Source organism: Elephas maximus, chromosome 2 (genome assembly GCF_024166365.1).
Source record: "Elephas maximus indicus isolate mEleMax1 chromosome 2, mEleMax1 primary haplotype, whole genome shotgun sequence".
NCBI lineage: Eukaryota > Metazoa > Chordata > Mammalia > Proboscidea > Elephantidae > Elephas > Elephas maximus.
In genome coordinates this window covers 81,281,069-81,304,104 of record NC_064820.1, presented here as the reverse complement: position 1 = coordinate 81,304,104, position 23,036 = coordinate 81,281,069, and the positions used below count along the sequence as shown (strand labels likewise).

The 23,036-nt window shown below is 38.6% G+C and overlaps 1 protein-coding gene across 2 annotated transcripts in view; it reads right to left on the bottom strand.

The window, feature by feature from the left end:
- IQGAP2 (IQ motif containing GTPase activating protein 2) overlaps window positions 1-23,036 on the bottom strand; it is a 328,172-nt gene that overhangs the window by 59,919 nt on the left and 245,217 nt on the right. For both annotated transcript variants that reach the window (XM_049865807.1, XM_049865815.1), the window contains 5 exons: window positions 18,276-18,443; window positions 16,164-16,306; window positions 11,343-11,513; window positions 1,609-1,692; window positions 380-451 (listed from right to left, as the gene is read on the bottom strand). In XM_049865807.1, the coding sequence (XP_049721764.1) occupies window positions 380-451; window positions 1,609-1,692; window positions 11,343-11,513; window positions 16,164-16,306; window positions 18,276-18,443 (638 nt within the window). The remainder of the gene's footprint in view (window positions 1-379; window positions 452-1,608; window positions 1,693-11,342; window positions 11,514-16,163; window positions 16,307-18,275; window positions 18,444-23,036) is intronic.

The window sequence follows — 23,036 nt, the reverse complement described above, 5'->3', positions numbered from 1 at the left end:
TCCGATTTATGTTCACATATATATAAAGATCCTGAAAAAAAAAATCTTCCTGTGGGCTTCTATTTAATCAGTTGGCAGTTGGAAAACCTGAACATGCAGTGTTGGATAGTATTTCTCTAGAATCTTCTCTCTTTGGCATTACTAGCCTGCACTGGTTTTCTCTCATCCATTTCCTACCCAGTCTGGACTAATGCAGTCCCGCTCTGAACATGATTTCTGAATGAAAATTAAACCTCCAAATTTTATTGCATTGAGTTCTCTTTATTCTAATAGCGTTCATTTCCATCATTAATTTAAATTATTCAATGCTAACACTAAACAAAAGTATTCATTTAGTTCATTCTCAGTCTGGATAAAAACCCACACGTGTTTCTCTTACATGATCTCTGAAAAACTGTAGTCGTGAAAGGTAGCTGTTTCTTGCTGATGACATTCGGAACCAGGACTGAATCTAAAAATAAGTTAAATAAAGAAATCAAGGCAATTACCAAACAACCTTATGTTTTTATGCAGTCTTTCTAAAAAATATTGACATTTTATTTGATATAAAAATTAACAGCCCATTAAACAAGTATCCAAAGCCTACTCCCCATCTTCTACTTCAATTGCTTTTTCTCTTAAGGGGTTCAAAAGACTACGTATTCCTCTTAATCTCACTGCCTTCATAGGAGAGAGGTGGGAAGGTAATGTAGCTTTGTACTATTTTGCTTATCCCAGTAAATAAAAGCCAAGAGGGCAAGGTATTTTGCTAAGAGTTGCAATGAATCAGGGGATCAAATTTAAACTAAGACTTCTCCTAACTCCAGGGTTCTTCCAACATCTTTTAAATGCATCCAAAATCCTTTAGGTTTTTACAGGAAAACATCCAAAGAGATTTCATTAGAGAAAAGGCATGTCTTCCATGATAAGTCCAGGGCCTTATTTCATTAAAGAGCTAGTGCACAATGGATCCAGACCATGCCATTCTCCTACCTCACAGTTTAAAAGGTCTTTTAAACTAATCTCATCTGATTCCAGTTTCTCTTTGGCCTCACCATTCCCACCCTCAGCTAGATTTCCAAGTTGTCTATATGCTCATTTCAGTACAGTCCTCTGTAACTTCTGTGAGAGTGGGCACCGCACCATAGCTCCTTTTCTCTCTCTAATATCAGAGCAATCAGCCTGGCTGGAAAGCTGGGTGAGGCTGGCCCAACACCCAAACACAGGTCTTCAATTAGCTCTGGTTCCTCTGGTGATTGGTTTTGCATCATTTTTCTCATAGATAAGGTTTTGTGCTGTTACGTTTGAGCATTCTAAATATTATTAGCTAATGCAATGAGAAACATGAAATAAATCCGGATTTTCCCCAGACTTCCTAGAAAAGTAGCATTTATTACTATGCACTTTCAAATTTGATTCTCATAACCACATAAAGAACCTGACTCAGTTATATTGACTTTAATCGTTTAACTGACTTGCTTGAAGATGATCATCTAAGTGAGCAGTAGAGGTGGTATTCAAGCCCAGGACTTCCTTCCGACTTCAACGTAGCCACTGCTTTCCAGAACCAAAACTAAAATGGGGAACAGTTTAAGTCAGGCCCCTGATAAAGTGGTGAAGAATGTTTACCTTCACAATAGAAGCAACATTATCAATGAACATTTGCCGTCTGCAAGAATACGCTTTCCGTTGTTTATATCCCTTCCAAAAAGCCTGTGGAAATAGTTGATTACAGAGTTACTTAGGGGCAACACTTCCCCACAGTTTATTTAGAAAGCCCAAGAACAGGGTACATCTCAGGAGGCACTGAGTTGGGACACTGTTGGGGGCCCTCCCCTTCAAATTTCACATGCCCATCATCTCTGGGGGTGGCCATTTAACCAGGGCAGAGAACGTACCAGCTCACCTCACAGCTGAGGTTTGTCCCAAGCTCAACAAAGCAAAGTGAGGGTGGTAAGTTACCAGGTATTAGCCCACTTTCCCAATTGAAAGCTTAATTTTACCAAGGTCCGGGGTGACAAGAAGGAATAATACAATGGAATTTCCCTGAAACACAGAGCAACAGTGTGCTGATATTATCTGGTAACAATAAAAGATACTTCAAAATAATGTCTAATAAGCATCTTTTCTCTGATAAAAAGTCCCTTGTGGACCAGAATGGAAAGGAAGATCTCCACTAATTTGCAACCCTGGATCCCTTGGATCTCTGAAGATAGGAATGTTATAATTATCTTCTATCATTTCATATATTTCTACATAGAGTTTAACAATGATTTATCAAAATATCTTAATTAGATTATCACTATTAAAAATTTTTTTTATGAATAACATTTACAAAAACTCTCTAGAAGGATTAAATTCATACCTATCTCAATTCATTCCAACCCATTTATGAGCACTTTTTTATTTAAATATACAGTCGAGTCTTGTTTTTTGTGGTAGTGATGGTCTATAAAGTCACTATGAATTAGTGAATACTGACTGAAACATTGCTTCTAGGAGAAAGACAGGGTTAGGTTTCTATGAGCCTCCGATCATAACATTTTCATCAACCGATCAATACATAAACTTATTGTTTCTGCTTAAAGACAACTTGAAAAAAATATATTGTTGATTCATTAGCAATGAACTCACAGCCAACAGCACTATAACCATGCCTGAACAAAGTTTATCATTTACATTTAATTATTGATATGTTAGGGCCTAAGTCTGCCATTGTAGTTTTTGTTTTCTGTTTACATGGTTTTCTTTTTCCTGCCTTCCTGTGGTTTAAGTGAAGATTTTTAAAAATTCCATTTTGATTTACTTATAGTATTTTTTTATCTCTCTATTACAATTTACTTATAGTATTTTTTATCTCTCTATTACAATTTTTGCTTCAACCATTGTGTTGGTCATCTAGTGCTGCTGTAACAGAAATACAACAAGTGAATGGCTTTAAAAAAGAGAAGTTTATTCTCTCACAGTCAAGTAGGCTACAAGTCCAAATTCACGGTGTCAGCTCCAAGGGAAGGCTTTCTCTCTCTGTTGGCTCTGGAGGAAGGTCCTTGTGATGCATCAGTCTTCCCTTGTTCTGGGAGCATCTCAGCGCAGGTGGCTCAGGTCCAAAGGACACGCTTTGCTCCTGGGACTGCTTTCTTGGTGGTATGAGGTCCCCCTGGCTCTCTGCTCGCTTCTCTTTTCTATCTCAAAAGAGACTGGCTTAAGACACTACCTAATCTCGTAGACCTCATCAATATAACTGCTCCTAATTCATCATATTACATCATAGTGATAGGATTTACAACACACAGGGAAATCACATAAACTGGTGGACAATCACATAAAATGACAGACAATCCCACAATACTGAGAATCATGGCCCAGCTAAGTTGACAAATATTTTTGGGGGGACACAATTCAATCCATGACAACCATCAAATATAATTTTAAAAACTAAAGAGGATTAGGAAAATCTATTGTATTTACGAATATTTTTACTCTTTCTGTTGTTCTTCCTGTTTTGAGAACTTCCTTTAGCCATTCTTTTTCTGGTGACAAATTCTTAGTTTTCCTTGATCTGAGAATGCCTTAATTTCCCCTTCATTCCTGAAGGATATTTTTTTCAGAATATAGACTTCTGGGTTGATAGTTCTTCTGTTTCAACATTGAAAAATATTGTGCTACTTCCTTCTGATGAGAAATTCTCTGTCATTTACCCACATAGGTAAACTGTCATTTCTCGCTAAATGTTTTCAAGATTTTTTTGTCTTTTTTTTTTTTTCATTAGTTTCACTACGATGTATCTTCATGTGGACTTCTTTGCGTTCATCCTTTTGGGGGTTTACTCAGCTTCTTGAACATGTGATTTTACGTCTTTTGCTAAAATTGGGAACTTTTCAGCCCCATCATCTTTCTTCTCTTCTTCTAGGACTCTGATGACACAAATGTTAAATCATTTGTTAGTCTCATAGATACCTGTTCTACTCATTTTTTTCAGTCTGTTTTCTCTCTGTTGCTCAGATCAGGTAATTTCTATCTTTCTATCCTCTACTTCTCTGATTCTTTCCTCAGCCTCTTCCATTCTGCTGTTGGGCTCCTTCTTCTTCTTCTTTTTTTTTTTTTTTTACAACTATTATATTTTTAAGTTCTATTTTGTTCCTTTTTACATCTTCTATTTCTTTGCTGAGACTTTTTATTTTTTCCTTTCTTTCAAGTATATTCATAATTGCTTGTTGTAACATTTTTATGATGACAGCTTTAAAATCTTTGTCAGATAATTCTAACATCTTCAACATCTGTATGTTGGAATCAGGAGCCCTGGTGGTACAGTGGTTAAGCACTCAGCTGCTAACCAAAAGGTCAGTGGTTCAAACCCACCAGCTGCTCTGCTGAATAAAGATGTGGCAGTCTGCTTCTGAAAAGATTTACTACGGTCTTGGAAACACTATGGGACAGTTTTGGTTGCTATGATTTGGAACCTACCTAATGGCAGTGGACTAGATTTTATGCTGGAATCTACCGTCTTTTTTTTTTTTTAAACTAACATTGTGGCTTTCCTAATTCTTGGAATGGTAAATTTTGATGAAACCTTATATAATTTGGGTATCATAAGACTCTGGATCTTATTTAATCCTTTTGTTTTAGCTGGCTTTCCCTGATACCTCTCTAGCAAGAGAAGGGAGGTACCACCTCATTCCTGGCAGGTGGGGGTAGAAGTGTTTGATCCCTACTTGACCTCCATCGACACCTGAGGTAGGGCGTGGCTCCCCACTAAGCCTCTGCTGATACCTGGCAGGGAGGGTAGGAGTGCCTCATTACTACTCTATTATGTGGTCTCCACTGACATTAGGAGGGGTGGCTTTTTTATCACTGGGTAGTGGTGAAAGTCCCAACACTCCACTATGCGTCTCTGACACCACCCTACCCAGGATAGGAAGGGGCACCACATTACTGCTCAGTGGGGGGTGGAATTCCAGACTCCTCATACTATCTCTGCTAACACTACGTTTTTTTTATGGTACTGAAAGTCTCAGCTTTCTATATGACCTCCTCTATACCATCCTCACCTTGTTATAGCTCACAAGGGTGGAAGTGTAGTCTCCCCACTTGGCCTTTGCTGGTGTGGGCCGGGGTAGGGCCACAGTCTTTTCCTGTTATGTTTGGCTAGAATACAGCTGTTACTGTTTAAAGGTTTTCAGTCTTGCTAGACTGTCCCTTTCCTGGTCCCTTGGCTAGATAGTTGTCTTTTTTTTTTTTTTTTTTTTTAAATCTGTACCCATTGGCATTTCCAGGTAGCCAGCTTCTTCAGCTCCAAGACTGGGATATATGAGACAAAAAGAAAGCCCAGAGAACTCACCACCATGTCATTCCTTAGGTCCCAAGTTTCTCTAGCAAGTGTGACTTTATTTTTCCTATCTTCCAACATGTTATGTCCAGTTTATATACAATGTTCAGGGATTTTAGTTGTACTTAGTGGAAGGAATAGGGACAAGTACATCTATTTCATCTTTCTGAAGTGGAAGTCAAACCCAAATAGACTTTAAGTCCTCAAAGTTTTATAGTTTTTTATTATTATTTATTTAGGTCATATCAATTTATTTCTTGACATATTCCAAGATTTAAAGAAAAAATCAGAAGGAAAAAAGCTGTTATGATCCAAGAGGATCAATTGAAAAACTATTAGAATTAAGATACATGCAGCTGACTAGTTATAAAATGAATATATCAACTTGATAAATTTTCTTTGTCAAAAATAAGCAACGGCATAATAGAATAAAGATGTCATTCACAGCAGCAACAAAAATATTTACTTAGGTGTATAAAAAGGAATATTAAGGAATAAAATTATAATACTACACTACACTATAGTATAAAAGACTAATAAATGGAGAAATACACTCATATCTGGATTAGAAAATTAGGGATTGAAACTAAAACGTCAATGTAATAAAAAAAAAATCAGGAATAGATTTGAAATTTTGTCAAATGCATTTTTACTAGCTGTTGAGGTGAATACACAGCTTTTCTCCTTAAAACTGTTTAGTGACAGAATTATACAAGAAAATAAACTATTGAGAGGTTTAAAACTGGAGTCATCTTAACAGTGCTTCTCAAAGAATATACAAAACCATCTGGGGTATCTGGTGAAAATGCAGGCTAGGATTCAGTAGTTCTGGGGTAGGGATTGATATTCTACATTACTACAAGCTTCCAGGCAATGACAGTGCTGGTTTGTGGGTCATTTTTAGTAATAAAGATCTAAACAACCAAAGTCAAAGGATTTTTAGTTGATCATCCAGTTAGGAAAACCCACCATGGAATTTATCACCGTATGGCATTTCTGAGATGATGGGAGAATCCGCTCTGATGTCACCAACAGATAGTTCATAAAAGTGGCCCAACAGCATAACAGAGACTAGGGGAAGTGGATCCTACTAGTGGGTTACTGGGATTTCAGGGCAATGAGCCATACATATTTGTTGTGATGGTTGTCAATGATATTTTAGTGGGTAACAACTGTTTGAAGCAAAGTAGCACAATTAAGCAAATATATATTATACACACCATTCCTTAGTCCATATTGGAAGGCAAAACAAAATGTATGCAATTAGTGCAAATTTTCATTCTGCTCTTCTGGAATTAAATGATCTAAACTCCTATTAATTTCTATTAGCTCAGATTCACAAACATTCTGGATAAGTAATCTATCAAATTAACAGATTATCTAATATCGAACCATTCTTGCACTTGTGGAATGAACCCCACACTTCTCTATACTGTATCGCTCTTTCAATGTACTATAGATTCAATGCTTACCGCTATTCTTTTCCTTGAGATTTTATTATTGCATTGCACCTCTTTGTTAATTGCTAACACAGATTTTTCTGGAATCCTTTTAAATTTATTAATATTTTATTGTTACCCTTTCAAACAAAGGTAACTTGGCTGGGTATAAAATTTTAGTCTATAGGAGCAGAAAGTTACATGCCTCATATTTCCATTTGTCAAAATTCTATGTTCTTCTTTTCCATTTTATAAATTTTAGTTCCAGTAGGACTAGACTTTTTTTATTCAGTGCTAATAATAGAACTTCTATATATAGTCATGAGATTGCAGGCTCTTCTAATAGAGGCTGTTGATTAAATGCAAATATGGGCATGAAGTTGGGAGGAAGGAGCTGTTGATGAAGGTGCAAAAGGAGACAAAATTCTAAACCATAAAGCCACTGAGAAGCAGATTTTTACAGAAAAATTAAAAACAAAGCATTTATAAAGATATCAGTTTTGTTCTCTTGTCTGGCATGAGAATTTGTGTGAAAATTTATATAGGAGCCATCTTTTTTGTTTTATTTTCTGTTACCATTGTAGTACCTCTGTATCAAAAGAGTCTTTCGAAATACCTAGACCTCAGAGGTTACTGCTGTTTTAAAGACTGTAACTGTCAACACTAGAAAATCTGCCTTGTTAAATTGGTTGCCTTGCCTGATGACAGCATCCAGGATTGTTGTTGTTGTTGGGTGTCGTCGAGTTGGTTCCAACTCACAGTGATCCTGTAGGACAGAGTAGAACTGCCCCATGGGGTTTCCAAGGAGTGGCTGGTGGATTTGAACTGCCAATCTCGTGGTTAGGAGTTGAGCTCTTAACCACTACACCACCAGGGCTCCATGTGGCATCCAGGATTGTAATATTCAAATTGCCAACTTCGACTTCTGAAGTACAAATTTTGGTTAGCCAAAAAAAAAAAAAAAAAAGCCCTAAATATTTACCTCATCTCCCTCCCTGTTTGAAGGTAAAATAGAGCAATCAACACAAGTTTTTGTTGTTATGTGCCATCGAGTCAATTTTGACTCACAGTCAGAATTATATAAGTATAGACTCATAGTGACCCTGTGGGAGAGAGAACTGCCCCATAGGGTTTCTTAGGTAAAATCTTTACAGGAGCAGATCGCCAGGTCTTTTCCCCTGTGGAGTTGCTGATGGATTCGAACTATCAACCTTTCAGTTAGTAGTGGAACACTTAACCATTGTGCCACTAGGGTTCCTTCAACATGAATAGTCAGTTATATTTAAAAAAAAATATAATGAATAATTCTCACCTCCTTCCTCCCATCCTGTAGACTCTGCCACTGCTCCAGGTAACCTGACCTTTTGGCAGAGAAGCTTGTCTTTGCCTGGATGCTGTGGCACTCTCTGACATGAAGCTGAGTAATTAATTCACTAAGTCCCAGGACTAAGTTCTGATGTTTGTCACTATTATAGATTGAATTGTGTCCCCTCAAAATATGTGTTGTAAATCTTAACCTCTATGCCTGTGCTTAAAATCCCATTTGGGAAAGGCTTGTCTTTGTTATACTAAGGAGGCAGGATTAGTACAGGGTGTATTTTGAGTTAATCTCTTTTGAGACATAAAAGAGATTAAAACAAGCAAGCTAAAAAGCAGAGATGAGGGAAGAGAAATGCCAAGCCACTTGAAGATTGTCCAGAAGCAGAAGCTCAAAGAGACTAGAACATTCCTCTAGAGCCAACACCCAGGATTCGAACTTCTAGCCTCCTGAACAGTAAGAAAATAAATTTCTGTTTGTTAAAGCCACCTATTTGTGGTTACTTCTGTTATAGCAGCACTAGATAACAAGGTAGTCACTGTTAGGTTTTTTTTCCCCGAAAAGTGGTATTCTAGCTTTATTCAGTACTAGAAAAACTTTCTTCTGTAGCTATGTGTTTTCCCTCCTTTTTTTCTGATCTCTTTCCATGCCATACCAACAAGTTCTATATAGAATTCCCATTATCTGTCTTCTGAGTCATCATCTTTATCACTTCATCATTTCTAACATTTATTGAGCCCCAATACTGGGAAAGGTCTGTTACATGAATTATTCCATTTAATCCTCACAACCCTGCAATAAAATAATAGAATTTTTAGAGGAGAAAAGTATATGATTTTTCTCAAAACCGTTTCAATTATTTCAGCGTCTATTCTGCATTCCATGGTTTCAATTTACATTCTACAATGTCATTACTGCTCTTGCCCTCCTTAGCTTAGTCTTTTCATTTTATTCTATTGCCTTACCCTGTTTCATTAAGTCCATATCTTATTAATTTTATTGAGAGCACAAAGAAGTTTCAGTACAAAATTTATTTTATCTCCTGGAATAAGAGTATCCTTAAATGTTTACTTCATTTATATTTCACAGTTATTCCTTTTTCTTTTTTGGATGTTATCTTTTCAAGATTTATTTCTGGCTTACTCATTTTTAAATTTAGGCAATTCTATCAGGGTCTCAGGGTCTTCTAATTGCTCAAAAATAATGTGGCCGAATAGATTCTGACTTCCCTCCAGGATTACTTGGGCATCTTCTGATTTATTCCATAAGCATCTATGACAGAGGGTTGGACGATGGCTACATATGCTCTCTACACCACTACTCAGTACTTGCAAGGAGATTGGGGTGGAGGTGATAAAGGTGGTCAAACAGGGGTGATTGGGCTTAGCCTAGGAGCTTTGTCTCTGTATTTCTCTCTGAATTCGTTAAGACTGCTGTGTCTGGGGCTGGCTCAGCCAGGTAAAAAGCTTGAGTTGTTCTATGGCAGGGGAGGGGGTAGTGGGGGCACTACTTTGGTAAGAAATGAGAATAGCGTGGCACCCTTTGGTTGATGGTCTTCTGGTTTTACGGATCGGCAAGTTTCTATTGACTGCATATTCATCTCTGGCCTACATCTATGATGCAGGCTTGCCTTTAGACCTTATGACTTCCTTGTTAGGAAACTTCCAAATCAGTGCAAAAAAGCCTGGTGGAACAACTTCATAGTTTAATGGCTCCCTTTTCAGTCCTGCTGCCTCTGTCGAGGTGGTGGAGAAAGGCTGCAAATGGTCATCCTGTCTTTCCCCCAGCTTCCTCATGACTTCAGTCCTAGATCCTAGTATCCTAGAGATACTGTACTAGTGGGCTCTTCAGAACATCTTCCATTGTAACTGTGCTCTGTGTTCCAAGACTGGCAGGCATGGTGTTGGTCTACGTTGTGTTACCTCGGCTGACACTCTAAACTTTGTGCAAACTAGAGCCTGAGATTAGAGTAGATGCTGCTTCCTTCTGTACTTTCAGGTGTTTGTTTACCACACTAAGAGTTGTCTATTTTTTTTTCTTTTAAGAAGGAATGAAGAGGAAAACATTGGCTCCTCTAGGAAATCCTTTGAATGGCAGATTTAGAGGAAGACTTTCTTTAAAAAAAAAAAAAATCATCACTTTTGCCTTACTAACATCCTAAGCTCTGAGCAAATTCAAACATTTGAGCACGTACCATATTCAAAACACAAGAAGACAAAAGTTTTTAAAACTCATTTTCTGTCCTGAACAACATTATAGGCAGGTGGTAGACGCAAATAAGTACATCGCTGATGACATCTGCAACTTAAAAGTTTTCAATTTAGAAAATATCATAATTATTGGCCAAAGCAAAAACTCATCCAATACTGCCAGTCAATAATAGTATTGCTTTGGAGTTACTGGAGGGCAAACACACAGCCTTCTGGAACCCAGTGTGTTGGTAGGTAGAGGGAGCTATGGGAATATCGAGGAGAAACACCTAAATCTGGCAAGATTCCTCTCCTGCCAACCAGAAGGCTCAGACAAGTCACACAAGCTAAACAACAACTTAAGACAAAACAAAACAAAACAACTGGGAATAAGGATTTTTTGCAGGCCTGAATGAAAAACAACAGATTGTGTGAGAAGAAAAAAGAGACACTAAATCTGTTTTATTTCATTAGCTCTTCTGTTTTTTCTGGCTAGAGAAGCACAGACATTCAGATAGCACTCAACATCCAAAAACCATGAAAAAACGGAAACAAATTGTAAAGCACCTGACTCAGATAGGAGGACACACACGGAGATCCAGCTTTTTAGGAAAACGTAATTTCAACTCTGATCTGAGGCATATGTCTGGCTTCATCTAGGTTGGTGACAAGCGGGTCTGTACAAGTCCACAATGCCCCTGAAGCCAACCGGTAAAGACTCATTCAACGTGGAGATCCTTCCCATTACAAAGCCTTAATAAAGTAGATTAGGAAGCACTGACGATATAAAAATCTGAGGTCAGGTTCGTCTATTAGAATGCAAATACAGTGAAACCTGTGAGAGCCGGAACTCAGAGGGACTGCCTTGTTTTTCCGGGTGTTAAAAGTTTTCCGCCTTTGACAGGGTGCAGTCTTACCGGTTTTCTATCCTTCTCTATTAGTGGAAATGTTTGAGTTTTCCTTCTCTGGCAGGTTTCCACCTTACCGAGGCTCTGGCTTTCACAGGTTTTACTGTGGTTGACTGTTCAATTGGCAGACGTTTTCAGGGGAAATGACAGTCTGCCTTAAGAAGCGGTAGATGATTCACATACCTGTATTTTGACCACATACGCTTCTTGATCATACAAAAATGATTTCCTAGCTTCAAACTCTTCACTAAGGAGGTGTCCTGAAGGTGTGCTTTTAAACCGAAGAATCAAGTCTTCTGAAGCAGACCATATCTTCTCACGAATGTAACTTGCCGTAATTTCCGAAATAATGTCCTGGCAAGAGAGATTTCTTAAGGTTATATTTCACACATCAGGTGAAAGAAGAATAGTTATGTTCTCTTCTAAGAGCTTCTGGCAATTTTTATCTTTAGAAAATGATAAAAAAAATGATACAGATAGCTTTTTCTGGCTTGGTTTAAAAATGGATTTGCCCAGAGCCGAGGGGTGAGCTGGCTTAGCTTCTTTCTAGTGACAATCATTGATTTTCGAATCCTCTGAGCTTTGTGCTGAGCTGGAATAGGAACATGGTTGAATGATCTGAGGATATGGAATCAGAGATGTACAGATGATGTTCCCAAGGACCGGGGGTGAGGCCTGAGCACTACAGACTGTGACAGGGACAAGGGTGATCACTGTGAGAATATGACTTGCCTTCTTCCCTCCCTGAGGCTCCCAAGGAGAGGAATAGAGCCCTTGCAGCCCCAGGCTTCCCTTTCCTCCCCAGGCCACAGTAGGCAGATCCCTGCAATGAGTTGGGGAAAACCTCAATTACGGTCTAGGAAAAATAAAACATTTGGGGAAGGAGGAAAGAGGGAGAGAAAGGGAAGACAAGCGCTGTCATGGACAGATGGGGGAAATCTAGAGGAGTGAGAAGAAAGAAAAGGGTTTGTGAGAAGTCTTTCTATAGGTTATGAACTGGTTTTACTTTTCTGTTCTTTGACAAAGACTGGACTCCTATGGCTAATGCCTCTTATCCTGTGCAACTGCGACTAATGGTTGGTTAATTTAAGTAGTCAGTTAGAAGTGAAATCATGTAAAAACTACAGAAATAACTTTAAGAGAAGACATATACATGTACGTTCATTGAATAAAATCAGTAATTTCAGGTGGTTTAGAAGAAATACTTTTGGAGGGGTACTTTTTAATAATCCTAATGGACTGTTGTTGTTAGGTGCCATCAAGTCAATTTCTGACTCATAGTGACCCCATGTGACACAGCAGAACTACCCCATAGGGCTTTACAGGCTGTAATTTTTTATGGAAGCAGATCATCAAGTCTTTTTCCCACGGAGCCACTAGGTGGGTTTGAACCACCAACATTTCAGTTAGCAGCCTACCGCTTGCTCAGTATAACAAAGTTATGTCTAGAGCATCTTTTGCTCCTACGTGAGCAATTTCTGGCTCTGGATTTTAACCCTTTGATGCTTCTTCTTTAAAGCTGTTTCCATCATAGTGATATGGTTTTTTTTATACTGTCCATATTTCATTTTTCAACAAATTAGCGCTAATAATCCATTGCTACAATGTCATTTTCTTATAAAGTGCAGGATCTTTGAATGTCTGAGATGTGTAAATAAGCTATGTTCTTCAGTTATCTTCTTGACATTCAGAATTTTTGGTAGCATCATCAGCCTTAGGCCATGTTTTCTTCTTGAGTTTTAGTAGATCCTGAATTGGTGACTGACCACAATACTGCTAACTGCAATATCTCTCATGTTCTTGACTTTTAATGAGTCTACAAGATCTAGACTTCTATGTTCTGAAATGGAACTCAATTATTATCAGTACTTTCTCTTTAAAAATACTATAATACCTGGATCCATCAGCAATTTTCACATCTTTTGGGTTCAACTTTTGGTCCCAAGTTCAAGTCAATCCTAGTGAACACTTCTTTAAGAGTATTTCCCCCGGGAAACATTAGTCATTTTTTTAAAGGTTCTGCCTCTCTGTGTTAGAATAAATCTGTCTTGAGTCACTATCTTGTGTTATTAATACATCCAGAGCAGCTGGTGGCAAAAACAAGCCAAAAGTAGAATGGTGGAAAAGATAGCAGACTAGAAATTGAGAACACTGGGTATAAGCCTCAGCTAATTAACAAATTAGGTGACAGACACAAACTGCTACACCCATTCTGTGCCTCAGTTTAAGGAAAAAACAAAAACAAAAAGCAAACCCATTGTCATCAAGTCAATTCCAACTCCATCTGTTACAGAATAGAACTGTTCTACAGGGTTTTCTTGGCTGTAATTTTTATGAAAGCAGATCACTAGGACTTTCTTTCATGGTACGGCTAAGTGGGTCTGAGCCACCAACTTCAGGTTAGCAAATGAGGAGAAGCTGTTTGTACCACCCAGGGACCTTGCCTCAGTTTACCACCTAGAAAATGAGGGGTGACAATACTTGCCCTACCTCCACTCAGAAAATTATTTAAGGATCAAACTGATATGAAAGTGCTTTGGCAAGTGAAACCTTACACCAACACAGGGTGCTCGGCTATGCTTTTGAGACTCAGAAAAGCTTACATGCAGTGCTAAACATTCTTTGGGTATTTGTGGCAAACCAGTTAAGAAAGATTCTTTTGGCCACATTAACTTGTTTCCGACAGCTTATTACAAGGGTTAGATTCCAATTTCACATTCCTTTGACTTAACTCTCTCCTGTTTCTTCACGGCTTCCTACCAACCTCACAGAAAACAGCAGAATTCCTTTATCACAAATGCTCACATAGAAGGCCATTCTAATAATACCTTTTGTTGTTGTTGTTAGGTGTTGTTGAGTCAATTCTGACTCGTACCAACCCTATCTGACAGAACAGAACTGCCCCAAAAGGTTTTCTAGGTTGGTGGTTTAAATCCGCTCAGTGGCTCCGTGGGAGTAAAAACCTGGTGATCTGCTCCCATAAAGATTAAACAAACAAACAAACAAAAACCCACCAAACTTGATGCTGTTGAGTCCATTCTGACACATAGCCACCCTACAGGACAAAGTAGAACTGCCCCATAGAGTTTCCAAGGAGCGCCTGGTGGATTTGAACTACCGATGTTTGGGTCAGCAGTTGTAGCTCTTAACCACTACGCCATCATAAGGATTACAGCCTAGACAATCCTACGGGGCAGTTTTACTCTGTCACATGGGGTAGCTAAGAGTCAGAATTGACTAGACAGCACCTAACAACACCAACAGCAATCTTTCCAACAGCAGATTGCCAGGTCTTTCTCCTGCGGAGCCCCCGGATAGGTTCCAATCGTCAACCTACTGGTTAACAGCTGAGCATGAAGCCACTGTGCCAACAGGTCTCCATATTTGAACAATAGCTACCTCTCTATTTATTTTTAGCTAAGTCTTCTTTCGTTTTAGGGGATTTCTACCAAGAATCTAGTTTCTTGTTTCCATGTTGTAAGTAAATAAATAGTACAAATCTAATAAAACTGTGATCACATGCAAAGAGGCCAATCTATTGTTAATCCTCCCCTCCCATTCCTTTAAGCAAGAAGGGTGGAACTAAAAAACGAATGATTTTAAATGACTCAGCACTGAGACTGAAAAGAAATCCTTGGCCCCATATCTCAGTATAGTACTGCTCTTAAGCTATTTGTTATCTTTTTCCAGTAAATACTCAGCCTTGGTTTTCTGCACATATAAAAAACTGATTTTGGGGGGACAGAATTAGGATTAAAATGGATAAGACTTACGTACAGAGTGGAATCATTAGGTGCCCCGGAACTTAGGCCAGCCTTATAAGTAACAGGAAAATGCACTAGAACAAGAGATCCTAACACCGCCCATTCCAAATAGGTTTTTTCCTTCTATTTTTAATATACTAAATACCCATTTAATAATGTTGCTGTATATGCTAACTAATGCACTGTTTCTTTACTTCTAACAGAAAGTACTATTTATAGGTCTTTGGTTACAAAAGATGTTGGAAGGGAGGAAGTGCTTTTGATAAGTACAATCTGATAAACCAAAGCTTTTAAACACTGATCAAGGATTAGCTAAAAGGAATCTTCAATGGTTAAGTAAGAAATTTTAATTCATTGTATGTTTAATCTTTGGTTATTTGATATGGGCACATGGCTGATTTTTAAAATGTCAGTTCATCCAAAACCGGGTATAAAATGCATTCACTTGTGTTGTTAGCACTTACATTTGGACATGGATAGAGACAAAGCTCTAGAAACACTTTTGTTTAAATAGGGAAAACATGCTAACATATTTTCTTAGCATGACTTTCTTAGAAGATGTTGCTGTTGTTAGGTGCAATTGAATCAATTTGACTCATAGTGATGCCATGTGACAGAGTAGGTTTTCTTGGCTGTCCTCTTTACAGGAGCAGATGGCCAGATCTTTCTCCTATGGAGCCACTGGGTGGGTTTGAACTGCCAGCCTTCCGGTTAGCCACACAGCACTTAATCGTTGGCACCACAGGGCTCCTTTTTTTAGACAAAGCAAACATTTAAAGTTTATTTGTCCTGTTCTTTGCCCAACTCTGTCCTCTGCTCCTGAAGCCATCTGCAGCACAAAATGGAGAAAAATAACATTTTGGTTGGAAAGCTATTATGCTAAGTTACGTGCTGAGAGGGGGGAAGAAACAAGACATTTGAATACAGAAAGCCAACGGTATTATTACAAATTCAATTCTGTCAAAGAAAACCTGGGAACCTGTTTCTTAGGATAATCTACCAACCAAAATAAGCCGGGAAAGCTTTCTCTTGTTGGTTTTGTCATGCTTATATGGAGAAAATTCTAAAAGGATAGTTACCACACAGCCAAGTCCAGCTGCAGTTCATGAAGATTTTACTCCATATTCAGCCTTCAAGTAAATCAATTAATCCCTCCCCTTACTTACATTGACTCAAAAATAGAAAAGCAGTGACACTTTGTGAGTATAGTTCAGGTTTTCTTCAAACACCAACCTCCTACCTCAATGTCTTTTCCCAGGAGCCATGATTTTTTAAGTGAGGCATTTTCAGGCATTTTCCAGGAACTCTCCTTCGAATCAATGTCGTAATAATACTCGTATTTGTCCTGCAGGGGACATCTGAGCCATGAACCTTCACCAGAAACTGAGGAAATAAAAAGAGTATTAAATTTTATAGAGGAACACTGAAACCTTAAGCATTAGTGTAGTTCTTTCAATATATAAAATAATCTAATCTGTTTTTCACAAAGCATTCAGATGGTCACATTACTGTCATTAGAAATGATCCACTAACATGGAGTGAATTGTATGTATTCAACAGGAGTTTCTTGCTAAGCCAAGGAAAAGACACAGATATCAAGTACTTGTTCTGGATCTGAAATTTTTCATGAGGAAGACAGGCATATAAACTGGTCAAAGAGAAGGAAAAGGAACTCAGGTATATACATCCCAGGAAGATGTGAATCACACCACAAGTAGATAGAGGAGACCAATGAGCAAGATCCTCTTTGTTTAAAAAGTCGTTTGGTAAATGAATTAACCAACTATACCAAAAAGAATTAGTCAACGTTCAACCATTTCAGGAGGTACCACATGAGCAGGAACCAATGGTACTGAAGGAAGAAGTTCAAGCTGCACCGAAGGCATTGGCAAAAACAAGGCTCCAGGAATTGACGGGATACCAAATGAGATGTTTCAATAAATGGATGCAGGGCTGGAAGTATTCACTCATCTATGCCAAGAAATATGGAAGACAGCTACCTGGCCAACCGACTGAAAGAGACCTATATTTATGCCTATTCCCAAGAAAGGTGATCCCACTAAATGTGGAAATTATCAAATAATATCATTTATATCACACGGAAGTAAAATTTTGCTGAAGATCATTCAAAAGAGGCTGTAGCAGTGTATTGACAGGGAACTGCCAGGAACTCAAGCCAGATTCAGAAGAGGACAAGGAATCGGAGATATCGTTGCTGATGTCAGATGGATCCTGGCTGAAAGCAGAGAATACCAGAAAGATGTTTACCTGTGTTTTACTGACTATGCTAAGGCATTCGACTGTGTGTATCATTAACAAATTATGGATAACCTTGCAAAGACTGGGAACTCTAAAACACTTAATTGTGCTCGTGAGGAACCTAAACATAGATCAAGAGACAGTCATCTGAACAGAACAAGGGGATACTGCATGGTTTTAAGTCAGAAAAGGTATGTGTCAGGGTTGTATCCTTTCGCCATACCTGTATGTTGAGCAAATAATCTGACAAGCTGGACTATATGAAGAAGAACAAGGCATCAGGATTGGAGGAAGGCTCACTAACAACCTATTTTATGTAAATGACACAATCTTGCTTGCCGAAAGTGAAAAGCACTTGATGCTCTTACTGACGAAGATCAAAGACCACAGCCTTCAGCATGGATTACACCTCAATAAAGAAAACAAAAATCCTCACAACTGGGCTAATAAGTAACATCATGATAAACAGGAAAAAGACTGAAGTTGTGAAGGATGTCATCTTACTTGGATCCACAATCAACACCCATGGAAGCAGCAGTGGAGAAGTCAAAAGCCGCATTGCATTGGGCAAATCTGCTGCAAAAGACCTCTTTAAAGTGTTGAAAAGCAAAGACGTCACCTTGAAGACTAAGGTGCACCTGACCCAAGCCATGGTGTTCTCAATCACCTCCTATGCACGTGAAAGCTGGACGATGAACAAGGAAGATCGAAGAATTGATGTCTTTGAATTGTGGTGTTGGTGAAGAATATTGAATATGCCATGAACTGCCAAAAGAATGAACAAATCTAAGTACAACCAGAATGCTCCTTAGAAGCAAGGGTGGAGACACTATGTCTCACGTACTTTGGTCATTTTGTCAGGAGGGATCAGTCCCTGGAGGAGGACATCATGCTTGGTAGAGGGTCAGCAAAAAAGAGGAAGACGCTCAATGAGATGGACTGACACGGTAGCTGCAACAATGGGCTTAAACATAACAATGACTGTGAGGATGGTGCAGGACCAGGCAGTGTTTCGTTCTGTTGTACATGGGGTCACTATGAGTCAGAACCGACTCAATGACACCTAACAACAACAGGTAAAGGAAAAGCTTACCATTTTGAGACTTCTGTTCTTTTGCCTTCAGAAGAGCATCGTAGTACTTGTTAGCACACTCGGGGATTATGTCATTTGCATCCAGACTGGAAGATGTCAATACAGACAAAGTATCACTTGGTTTTCCTCTCTCCAAAAACTGGTTAACATCAATGACCAGAGTAACCCCTGGGTAATGGAAATATGCTTCTGTTAGTGGTTATCTTCAACCTTCCCTAAAGGCACCCAAAGATATAATTTGACCTTTTAGGAATGGAATTCATTGGTATTAAATCTTTTTACTCTTTACTGTTGTTTTTGTGACTTATGGAGACCCCCTGTGTTACAGACTAGAAAGGCTCTGTAGGCTTTTCTTGGCTGGGATTTTTGTGGAGGGAGGTCATCAAGCCTGTTTCTTCTGGGGTGCCACTGGTAGGTTCGAGCTGCCAACCTTTTGGTTACCAGCTGAGCACAAACTGTGCCACTCAGGGACCTTCCTTTTTACTCTGAGAGAATGTACCACATATACCTAAGCCAGTCACCAATTTACCTATCAGTTTAGGTTGTAAGAATAATAAGATCCTGCGAGAGTATGGCTTATTAAAATGGAAATATTGCCTTACTCAATATTGGTTACTCTCGTGGGGTAACAAGACACTAGATTTTGCTTATTACAGTAATCTATGAAGTGGGGTGAATGCAACCCAAAAGGAGAGATGCAGCTTTGATTAGGTCATTAATCAATATTTGAGAACCAGTTTTATGAAGACATTTATTTATTTTAGAATAAACAAAATGCTACTGAAGCTGTGAAGAGTCTGTTATTCCCTTGTATAGTGGTAGCATACTTCATGGAATTGTCTTGAACAACCTACACAGATGTTCTAGGAAGACACATCTGGTGGATATGTGCAATGGAGTCCAGAAGCTTCATCCTGGAACCAATTTAGACCTTGAAAGCATTTTATCCCACTTCAAATTTCTGTCTTTCCCCACAAATAAAACCACATTGAACTCCCGATTGCCTAAAAAAGTTAACTTGGTGAATTCTTTATGATCCATGTAAGAATGTTCTGGCCCAACCAATGCAACTACTGTTTTCACAGCCTGTGTATGCACTGTTAGAAACATAGAACAAAAAATGGAAGAAACCTGGTTAAAATATTTTATAGATGAAAAGTGATGGGGAGAGGTGGATGTATTTTTTTAATACACACATGCCAAAGTCTACCACGTAAGCGCTAAATGGCATATTGTCATAAAATGATGTTCACATGTGCATATCATTATGAGGGCTGAATAGGCAAGAAAAACAGAGTTTTATCAACAGCCTGAAATTGAAATCATGCAAATGTATAGGAAGACGGAAAGACTAAAGGAGAACTCCATAGCAAAGTCCAATAGTTTCTGAACAAAGGTATAACGGTTATGTTCTCGTACTTACAGAGGTTAATAGGAACTGGGCAAACTGGTCCCCTTTCCTGTTCTTCGGGAAAGCTTTGTAGGATGGGGAAAAATAGCGGTATTGGCATTTGAGAAGTTTGTGGTTTGAGAGATGCAGAAGGAGTAAGTAAATGGCAAAGAAGAATTCTCACATGAATTACATCTGATAGCTTCATCTAACCGTCTCTCAGTAAAATCCAATTTCCTCAATAGGGGGTATTTTAGAGGCATACATTTCTTGCTTATACTAATGTTATCACTGAATATTGATGTGTAAGGAGCTGGGCCACAGGTTGGTTTTCCAGGTAACTGAAGCTTACTCCTTTATGTACCAACAGTGATTTTAACAGAACCATTTCCCATAAAAATCTAAATAAAGCAAGCCGTGGAGAAGTCCACGAGAATGGAATGGTCTCTATCCTGCTTCTCTCTTTAGCTATTGTCCCTAGTACACAGTAGGTACTTAATGTTTGCTGAGAGCTGCCAAAAGAATCCTTTATGTCATTAAAATTATACTCTGTTATAATACAATACGTGATACTTTCAAGGACTATGGAGATGTGTGGACTTATTTGCTGCTGTACAATCTGTTGCCATGACGTTGATTCCGACTCAGGGCAGCCCCATGTGTTACAGAACAGAATTGCTCCATAGGCTTTTCTTGGCTGATATCTTGTTGTTGTTGTTGGTCTTGCAAAATTCTATCATGCGATCTCTAGTGCCCTTTTTTTTTTTTTATTGTACTTTAGATGAAGGTTTACAGAGCAAACTAGTTTCTCATTAAACAGTTAGTACATATATTTTTACATATACTGTTTCATGACACTGGTTAACAACCTCACGACATGTCAACACTCTTCTCCACCTTGGGTTCCCTATTATCAGCTTTTCTGTCCCCTCCTGCTTTTTAGTCCTTGTCCCTGGGCTGCTGTGCCCCTTTAGTTCCGTTTTGCTTTATGGGCCTGTCTAATCTTTGCCTGAAGGGTGAACCTCAGGAGGGACTTCATTACTGAGCTAAAAGGGTGTCCGGGGGCCATACTCTTGGGGTTTCTCCAGTCTGTCAGGCCAGTAAGTCTGGTCTTTTTTTGTGAGTTAGAATTTTGTTCCACAGTTTTCTCCAGCTGTGTCCAGGGCCCTCTATTGTGACCCCTGTCAGAGCAGTCAGTGTGGTAGTCGGGTACCATCTTGGCTGAAATCTTTATGGAAGCAGATAGCCAAGCCTTTCTTCTGCAGTGCCACTGGGTGAGTCTGAACCACCAACTTTTCAGTTAGTAGACAAGCACAAACTGTTTCACCACCCAGAGACCTGCTCCTGCCCAACATGGCCTCAAACTCCTTATGTTTTTTAGTTTTTTGCCCTCTTCCTTCACTACTCACGAATTCTTCTTGCTGCTGTTAGTGTTCCTGCCTATGGCAGCCCAAACACTTAACCTGCTTGTAATTTGTTGCTTCTTATGTGATCCAAGTTGGGAAGAGAAACAACCAAACATATTACAGTCACGCCTAAGACAGGAACAAACAGGCCCCAAGTGTCTGGCCGAGGGGTCCCCAGCGACTAACGCAGGTTGGCTCCTACGTGCAGGTTTTGAGACATCTATTTTGACACCTTTTTGTTTAATCTGTGGGTTTGTGGTTAAGTTTCAGATAGTTAAGGATGTCAGGTTAATGATGTCCAGCAAGTCAGGTATGTTTCTGCTAAGGAAGGAATAAGAAACCTTCCATAAATCTCCCTACAGAGCCAAAAAATATCTGCTAGACATTTTAAGTCATATACCAGCAAGCTCTCTCTAAGGTATATATTCTCTGTGAGGGCAATATCACCCCAACAGGGCAAAAATTGGGTCTTGTGGGGTGTGCAAAAAATATGTTTATGTATAAAGCACAGATCCACATACAGCACATAAACAGATATACAATGTGTGTTTGGTAATAGAATTTTATGGTGGGGGCAATTAGGGGAAAAAATGTCTAAAAGACTTCTTGGGGCAATAATGAAAAATGGTTGAGAAACACTGCTCTAAGGAGTCATGGTAGAGGCAAACCTACGTTAAGGAAGCAAGAACCTCCAGCAAAAATGAACACTGAGTCAAGTGAAGAAGACTTGGGCTACTCTGCCCTTTTAAATTTTGCCTGTGGTAAAACATATGGGCAAACACATTTCCTTTTATCCTATTATCTGGGAATGGGTTTGATGCTTACAACATGTGACCACAATCTGTTTCAAGTCTTCATAAAAAGATGAAAAATGTTTTTAAAATTAAGATTACTTTGTTGAAAAACCAGAAAATTCTCATCTTAATGTCAGAATGTAGATGGCTTTGAACTTCAAAGCAACTTTTTTTCTTGTTATATATTGTAGAAGAAAGAACATAAACTCTCCGAGGCACAGGTCAGAGGGAAAGGGAGGATTCTGAATGTGCAAACGTGCAATAAAAAATTGCACATATTTGAGAAAAGCCTCTTGCTTTTTATAGTCAACAGTCCATGAGTCCCAATGTAGTAAATAATCCATGTAACATTTGCAGGCCAAACATTAGAAGAATCCAGAATAGAAGGAGTAAAATACCTTCTTAAATTAGTTTAATCTCTAAGAGAAAAACCATTAACCATTTTAGGCTATTTGAATGTCTACGCAGAGCAGTTCGACTCTGCGCACATGAGGTAGCCATGAGTTGGAATTAACTAGACAGCAACTAACAACAAAAACAACTACAAACTAATTTCTTAAATTATTTCTTCAGACTATGGCTTCCCTTCACTTTTACATTTAAACTTAAATCTCTTATACGTGTGTCTCAATTTTAATTTTTTTTTTCCTTAAGAACTAGACTGCTAGAAAAGGGAAGACTTCGAAGTTCCTAAGGGTATAAAGTTCAGGCTGGAGAAATCCAGATATTTTTCTAGGCTAAGGAAATAAAAACCAGATGTTTCTCACAGATGCCTCCAGGGTTTAAAAGCACATCTATGAAGCAAGACTAAGGCATCTCAACAGCATCCTATGACCTGACACAACCTAACAGATTCTAAATCATGCCATGAATGGACAGGTTAATTAACTATATTTTTAAGAACCTTATTTTAATTTGTGTAGGTTATTAGTATACTTTGAGTGTTACTGTACCATTTAGAAGCTACTTTGAATTGTCACAGAAATTTTCATACCATACCTCCTAGAAAATAGAATCATGGAAGACACAAAAGAGAGAATAGGCATTCATGAAGCAGAAATGGGCTAGTTTCTTAAGGATCAAGATAAAAAAGGATTCGATTCAGTTATGAAATTTAAGAGCTTAAGAATCATTGTTTTGTTCCCTGGATTTTGTTCAGCCGCATTCTGAA